This window comes from Nannobrachium achirus, assembly GCF_963921795.1.
Source record: "Nannobrachium achirus genome assembly, chromosome: 1".
Taxonomy (NCBI): Eukaryota; Metazoa; Chordata; class Actinopteri; order Myctophiformes; family Myctophidae; genus Nannobrachium; species Nannobrachium achirus.
The window spans coordinates 61,536,774-61,545,425 of record NC_137810.1 but is presented as its reverse complement, the minus strand read 5'-3'; the positions used below and the strand labels follow the sequence as shown (position 1 = coordinate 61,545,425).

Here is an 8,652-nt window from a genome sequence, read left to right as displayed (position 1 = left end):
ATATTGATTTGAGAACATTTTCAGATGCAACATCCTCTCTCTCTGCCACAAATCTTTCACATTCACTTCTGTCTGTGCACAGTAGATGTTTAAAGGTAGGGTAAGTGATTTTTTTGTGGTTAATAAGTGTTAAGTAGCTCTATATTCTGATAGTACTCATTGCTATAGACATAGAGTGTTTGTTCAGTAACAGGAGTCTCCATGTCTCTCCAGCTCTTTATTAAACAGAAAATGCATATTCAGGTCAGGATATAAATGTTATCCAACCAGGATACAGTTTAAACACAGTTTAAAGTACAATTGGAAGTGATGACACAAATAAATGAATAGAGAAAAATGGAACAGTTGGCAGTGCTGCAACGATAACAAAATATTCTAAGTTTTGGAGGCTAAAGCTCATCAAATGGTGGTCCGGTGCAGAATAAATAATGGTCCCTGAAATGAAAAAGGTTTAAAACCACTGCTCTATACAGTACACTGTACAGTACTGTACAAACTATTGTCTCTTTTCAGACTATTGTACCTTTCTTATCTGATCCCACTCAGAGCCTGCGTGGCTGCCTGTACCCAACCGTATGTGTGTCACTATGTCAGTATGTAACACACTGTGATGTGACTGCCACGACCTGCCATCTGTCTCTGTGTGACTGACACCTCAGCAGCATGTGGAGCAGTATAGCAGCTTGTACAGCAGGAGGTACAATTATTACAACAACGTTAGTTACTTTATAGATACCCTATGGATTTCGAGCCATTTGAAAATAGCCGATTGTGAGCTTGTAGATCTTGTAGGTTTTTACGCATTTTATACTTTTGAAAACTTGTGAAATGGGACATTCTGCACAATGAGTATACTTTGCTTTTTGAACTTTGAGTACATTTTGATGCCAATGCTTTTGTACTTTAACTCACATTGTGGATTCCGGAATTCTACTTTTCTACATTGCAGTATTGATTCTTTAACTTAAGTAAAAAAAACGAAAGTGTCCTTTTTCAACCACTGTCGGACTCTGATCTTCAACCTCCCACCAGCAGTACAACACCAGTAAGACTCCCTAATCGAGATAAGCGACCGTTGGTCGCTTATCTCCACAAATAGGCCAAAAGTTTGTTTTACCAATTATCAAGACATACGGGCAGTTGACAGTTTGCCATGGTTACTCATTGAAGTTGAATCTCCATATATGGAGATAACCTACGCATCACACTAAGTCTGACCTCACCAGCCCATATTTGGGCATGTGCAACTTATGTATCCATATATGGAGATATGATGCCAGGGTTGGCTTATAGCAGCTGTCGGTAGGACCATATATGGATTCTGTTAGTGTGGATCTCCTAACAGGGCATCATCTGGGATACAATCCCTTTTATGCCCATATATGGAGATCCCTAACAGAATCCCTTTCATGCCCATATATGGAGATCCCTAACAGAATCCCTTTTATGCCCATATATGGAGATCCCTAACAGCATCCCTTTTATGCCCATATATGGAGATCACTAACAGCTAACAGAATCCCTTTTATGCCCATATATGGAGATCCCTAACAGAATCCCTTTTATGCCCATATATGGAGATCCCGAACAGAATCCCTTTTATGCCCATATATGGAGATCCCTAACAGAATCCCTTTTATGCCCATATATGGAGATCCCTAACAGAATCCCTTTTATGCCCATATATGGAGATCCCTAACAGAATCCCTTTTATGCCCATATATGGAGATCCCTAACAGAATCCCTTTTATGCCCATATATGAAGATCCCTAACAGAATCCCTTGTATGCCCATATATGGAGATCCCTAACAGAATCCCTTTTATGCCCATATATGGAGATCCCTAACAGAATCCCTTTTATGCCCATATATTATGGAGAAATCCCTGCTCTGAGTATCTGACATCAGTGTGATGTCACCTGTTTATGCCCATATATGGAGATCCCTGCTCTGCGTATCTGGTTGCTATGGTAAACAGTTGGTTGATAGGGTAAAAAAACATGGTTGCTATGGTAAACAGTTGGTTGCTAGGGTAAACAGTTGGTTGCTAGGGTAAAACCATGGTTGCTAAGGTGGTTGCTAACGTACACTAACAAACCAGCAACAACAGACTGTTGCCACAGCAACGTACACAAAGGTTTGTGTACACATGTGGTGTGATGTCATACTGATGCGGAGATATGAGCAGGGCAAAGGTGTGACGTGTGACGTGTGACGGACGGACGGACGGACGGACGGCCGGTGGAGGTTTTCATAGTAAACTGCTCCCTGACGGTCGCAAATATAGAGAGCATTGATCACCATCCGTTCTTTATACTGTCAGACATAAATGAACGCTCTGGATCAGTGGCGTCAGTTCAGAAAAAGCTAAGGTATGACACCAGTCATGTTGCCATACCTTAGCAACAGGCATGATACATTTATTTTAAGAAGCACATTTTATTTTTTCCCCCGTTTCTACGGGCTGGATATGGAAGCCTGGAACAGTTGTTCAAGTGCAGCTAAACTTGGCATGTTAGTAAACGTGCCACAATTAACAATAATGCATTGCACCTGTGCAGCTGACCTACGGAAATATAGAATAAAAGTGTGGAGAATATAATTATAATACCTTGTCAAAGTGACCATTTTGTTAAATTTTGCATTTGTAGTTATTTTACTGTAATTTAACAACATAATAACCAGCACAGATAGACAAAGAGACATTCATTGATTTATATTTAAAAGTAACTTTTATTTTCCCCGCTGGACCCAGGGTATGGCAGGTGCATACCCCTGCCATACCCAATTGACGCCCCTGTCTGGATTGTACAGTGTGCTTTTGTAAATGGTGCATTTGACCACACATCATTTTCCTGTATTAAATGAAATAATGACAGCCATGTACACAGTACTGTAGAGCTGTGGAGGCACTGTCCAGGCTGTAGATAGAATGATGCCAAGTCTTTCCATGAATGTTATTTTCTAGGATTGACTGCCCTCTGTAGGACAGATGTATTCATGACACCCTGTCAGAGCTCTATCAGGAGTACAGTAGGTCACCTAAAGAATAATCTCTCAACACTCAAGACAGACTCTGATAGCTATCAGAAACCAACTCTCTATCAATGGATCTGGAGGTAGGGTGGACCCTGAGAACAAACTCTCTGTAGGCCTACAGTATGTTGATCAAACTCTTCATTTCCTTTTCCCATTTTTATTCTTACACTAATATATATATATTAAAAAAATGCAACCCTAAATATGAACAATGTTATAATGAAACAATTAACTTTTAAGAATACAATTTCCCTTTCGCATAAGTGTATAATCGAGTACCTGAGAGGAATAACAGTCTAAGTCCATATTTATTTATTTATTGAATATAGATATTTTTTTGAACCACAAACTAGTCATTTTTGTATCTGTTAAATTGTTAATGCACTCCCCCCTCTCCGTTTTAATGCCCTTTGTCTGCTGAAAATTGCTTGTATGGACTTATACTGTTGTTCCACAAACTGTTGGAGGTATACTGTTTTTCCACTTTCCATAAAATGAGGAGTGAGTGCATTACGAATTTAACAGATTAAAAACTTCTAGTTTGTGGTTTACAGTCTGGTATATCAAAAATATATCTATATTCTAAATTTTAAAATATGGACTTAGACAGTTTTTCGTCTCAGGTACTCAATTGGTAATGTGTATGTTGGCTATTAAACGTAATAGTAAAAACAAAATACATTTTAACATTATCCTCTCCAACCTCCATCAAGTTACAGAGGCAACACTAGCGGTGACCAGAAGGGGACGCTGTAGCTGCAGTTGTCACTTCTTGTCTTGAACTTTTGTCAGCTTCAGTAGGATGTCTGCCACCTTGTCTGCTGGAATGCCCTTTCTGACCAGTTTCTCTTTAAGCTGGAAGTGGGGAAAATAATAATACATGGTTTTGATACCGCTAAGGCATGTTTAGTTTCATTTAGACGGCAGAGTTTGGAGGAAGTCAAGTTGGGGATATAGTTTGACTGATGCAGTCCAGTAAAAATAAGGCTGAGGTTGGACAAAATTGTATTATTTAGTTTTTCAACTGATTCTGACAGGAAATTAGGTCTACTAGCCAGGATAAGAAATCTACCATGATCTGCTCACTGGAAATACGCACAGTGGCCAAATCAAGTTGGGCTCCCATCGACTTTCTATACAGGAGGAAAATACCCAGGAAAAAAAATTGCTTTAAGTAGGATGTGAGGGGTCTAACTAGGGATTTGTCATGATGCTGAATCCATTGCAAGCATTTGTTTTGCACAAACACATTGTTTTGCACAAACACATTCATTGGCCCCATAAAACGCCCACAACAACTGCAGTTACACCTTTGAGACAAGTTTGCTCAAACCTGGGAGCAGCATTTAACCTAAATTGTGAATGTGATTGAAAGTGTTTTGGTGAGTGAAAACGAAATTATTACACTAAATATTTGTACTTTGAGGAGTAACTGTGTATTATGTATATTTCGTGAATCCCGAGTCCATTTGCTCAGTGGCTTCCCTTGAGGCCTTGCATGGCGCTGAGGAAGAACTCGTACCAGAAGAAGGTGAATCCAGTGGACAGTGCTGCTTTCACCAGGCTGGGGGAAAGGCCCTTGAAGAACCCTCGCAGGCCTTCATCTTTGGCTATTTGCAACCCGCAGTCTATGAAGTTTCTGTAGCTGCGCACCTGTCCAAAGTGAACTCTGGCCTCCTCGAAGCCGCCCACCTGCAGCCTCTTCTTGAAGAGGTCAAAGGGGTAGGTGAGCGTTTTGCTGATGACCCCGGCACCACTGCCACACAACAGACTGCTCAGGCTCCCTTTAGAGCCGCCTCCTGTGCTCATTGGCGGGGCCAACAGCTGTTTGAAGACATTGTAGAAGGAGAACTGCAGGCCGGCGTAGGGAAACACCGCCACCAGTGTTGGAACCAGGCCGCGGTAGAACGTCAACACTCCTCCTGTGTGGTACATGCTGGACACCGCATGTCTCAGGTTCCTGTACACCTTGGGTTCTCCCTGTGCGGCGAAGCGTGTCCGTAGCGTGTCCAGAGGCTGGCAGGCCACCGTGGCCAAGCAGGCGGCCAGGCCGCCACACAGGAAATGCACCGACGGCGTCCTGCTGTCGAACGGCGTGGTCCTGTGGACGACCTCGGTCAGACGCTCGAAGCTGACAAACTGCACGGCTCCGAAGCAGACAGACAGCAGCTGAGCAGGGACGTGACCCTTCCAGAACGCAGGCAGTCCCTCTTCTCTGAGAATGCAGCGTGAGGCTTGAAATAAACCCCGGTATTTACCCTCCGGACTTCGAGAGGAAACTCTCTCGATCTGCAACTGGAATCTGATTTTAAGGACGTCCATGGGGCTGACGAGGGCTCGGGTGACCATGCCAGCAGCTGACCCGGCCAGGGATGCCTCCCCTGGGGTGGGAGAGGCACCCTGAGCCCCTGGGTCGTAGCCCACCATCTCTCCTCCACAGCAACGGCCTCAGCACTTGTTGTGAAAACCAATGCAAGAAAAGAATAATAGATTAAATCTGAAATAAATGCTCCAAGTCAGACGGACTGTAGCTTCACTCACACTCACTCACACATGATCAGACTTTATTGTTTGACATGGATAATTACAAGATTGGACTGGGTCCAAAAGAAAGAAGAAGAAAAATACCATATAAAATACTACTCAAAAGGACTGGTTTTCCAGGATTAAGTGTCCGGTAAGAACTTAACCGAGATGTCAACCCTGATGATTATAGATAATGGATCTGAGAATCCCTGTATAACGCAAGAGATATCTGGGTTATAAGGCCAGATATCCAGACTCGTACGGAAGGCTATGGGGTCTCGCCGTTGGCTAACGAATACGTAGCCGAGCTCCTGCTTGCTCCTAGCTCAGGGGGCGATGGCCACCCTTTTATATAGCGCCCGTCTGTGTACTTGTGACATCAGAGACTGTCAGACTGATGTCACCAGCTAGATGCCCTTTTATGCCCATTCATGGAGATCCCTGATGTCATCAATATTAAGCCCATATCTAACAGGACTTGTTCTATAGAAGGGATCTCCATATATGGACATAAAAGGGACTGTATGTACTGTATATCAGACGTCATAGGACTTTCACTTAACGAATAACTGAGTAAGCATATTTGGGGTCTCACAGCATATCTCCCTATACAGTACATGGATATCCATATATGGGTAACTGGTCTGATATACATCACTGGTTAGACGGCCAAGACAAGGCGCGACCTCGCCCTTTAAAGGGTGAGGTCGCTTGTCGCATAAATAGTTAAAACACACACGAAATTCATAAATACAAGACAGATAAATAAGAATTAAAATGGAAATGGTTTGACAATAGCCATGTTTCCATAAACGTATTCGAATTAGGGAAGCAAAATAGCAAATTATCAGAAATACGCATTAAGACAAAGCGAATTTAGCATGTTTCCATTTGCGGGTGTCATTCGAATTAGCGACGGTCGCAAGAGTTGATCGGGCAGATTTTTTTCAGACCGAACCTGAGCACTGCACCGTCTGCACGTCTGACTGCTGTGACTCGGTCGCTGTCTTGTAGTGGGAAGAAGGGGAGGGGTTATCAGTCATCTTCATGGCCCCAAATAACTTTTAAATAGCCTAGCCTATATTACAATTGGCGACGAGTCTCTTAGGAAATTGGCAAGAGTTCCTCTCAATACATGAAGCTATAGGCCTATAGCTCAGTGGCTTAGTGACATTACCGTTACGGAGCGGATAAAAGCGCCAAATTTTGCATGGGCCTTCTTTATGACCTACTGAAGGATTTCAGATGGGTAAACAAACATACATATTCAAAATACCCCTATAGTGCACAAAAGTTATCTTGATCAAAAACTGCAAAAAACGCCTATACAGTACACTCGGACTGAAACACCAGCAGAAAACACTCTCCCGTCTCTCCACCTCTCTCTGGCAGGGATGTGCAGAGAATGATAGAGAGGCAGGGGCTGACATTTCTAAAAGGGAAATATTGAAAACAAAAGGGAAATATCGAGGGCTTGGAGCAAAAAGGGTTCAAGTGACATTTGTATTTTTTTTCACAGGACGGCTTTTCATTGATTGTAATAAATAAACAAACTAAAAACAACATTAAAAAGTATATTTTGAAATACATTAATTGAAGCCTAATCTGTATTAAAGTATAAATTGCTTAAACATATTGCTTTTTATTAAATAATTACAATCAATGGAAAGCTGTCCTGTGAAAAGAATTACAATGTCACTTACGCCCTTTTTGCTCCAAGGCCTCGATATTGAAAATAGCTGACCTCCAAGCTGCTATTTTCAGTGCTTGATTGATACCACACTGAACTAAGCATAATCAAGTGAATACTGGATATGTGGCGTAACGGCATGGATTTCTACAGAGAGAGGTCAATTCTTTCAACATAAGATGCTGCATTCAAGGTCAGGAGAGTTTGGACAAGGCAATTCCGGTATGGCATGGAAAGAGGGGGCGGGCGGGGCGGATGGATGGATGGATGGATGGATGGATACCTTTATTATCCCACGGGGGAAATTCATTTGCCCAGAGGCAGCACAGCAGTTTAATGTTACAAGTTACAAAGGAGAAAGAAAAAGAGTACTGTAGTGTACAGTCCAAAGAGCAAGCACAAAAAAAATAAAAATAAAAACTAAGTGTCGAAAAGCTATTGCAAAAAAGAAGAATTTCTTTCACCCTAGTAAAAACAGCATTCATGGTCTGGAGAGGGCACTTTTTACAGGCGGATAAAAGGGCAGGGGCTCAAGCCCCCTTTGATGTCTAAGTGTGCACGCGCCTGATCTCTGTCTTTGTTGGGAGAAGATGGCATCATGTCTCGTCGGCCGACGCGTTCCAGCAAAACGCAACGGCACTTGATTAATTCACAGCATGACATGTACTGGAGAACCGTGTGTGTGTGTGTGTGTGTGTGTGTGTGTGTGTGTGTGTGTGTGTGTGTGTGTGTGTGTGTGTGTGTGTGTGTGTGTGTGTGTGTGTGTGTGTGTGTGTGTGTGCGTGCGTGCGTGCGTGCGTGCGTGCGTGAGCGAGCAGGGGTGTCGCACCAAATTCTGGGCCCTGAGTACAAGGAATCACTCACATTTTGTGCTTTAACTATTGGAAAATAGCAGATATACAAGCGAGCTTGTGGATCTGTTATTTTTGAAAAATCGTGAACATTTGTGCAAATCTGTGAATATTTCAAATCCTTCTAAGGTTTTTTTTGAAAAACCTATGTTTCTATGTCAGTGGAGCTCCAACCTTTTTCATGTGAAGGACCCCCAAAATGATATGTATTTGGCCACGGACCCCCCATCTCAAAATATGTAGTTCCAGGGACCACCCAGAAGCAAAATTTGAGTTACAAATATTCGCTTAAAAAGTACATATTCAAAGACTTGCACACGTTTTCACGACGTTTCAAAAATAGCAGATCTACAAGCTTGCAGCGCTGTGAGCTTGTATATCTGCTATTTTTCAACGGCTAAAGTATAAAAATAATTAAGGCCCCTCCACCTTGGGCCCTAGTAACTCAGTCCCACTTTCCCCCCCCTTGAGACGCCCCTGCGTGTGAGTGGGCTACATGTAGGTCTACTATCTGATAGACCTGAATGCCGGTGAGTAATAAAAACA

At 42.6% G+C, this 8,652-nt stretch overlaps 1 protein-coding gene across 1 annotated transcript; it reads right to left on the bottom strand.

The window, feature by feature from the left end:
• Window positions 1-4,512: 4,512 nt before the first annotated feature.
• LOC308289217 (mitochondrial thiamine pyrophosphate carrier-like) lies at window positions 4,513-5,466 on the bottom strand (the record flags this gene model as incomplete). Its single annotated transcript, XM_080730838.1, has 1 exon — window positions 4,513-5,466. One exon carries the CDS (start codon window positions 5,464-5,466, stop codon window positions 4,513-4,515), a length of 954 nt encoding a protein of 317 aa, XP_080586964.1.
• Window positions 5,467-8,652: the final 3,186 nt, after the last annotated feature.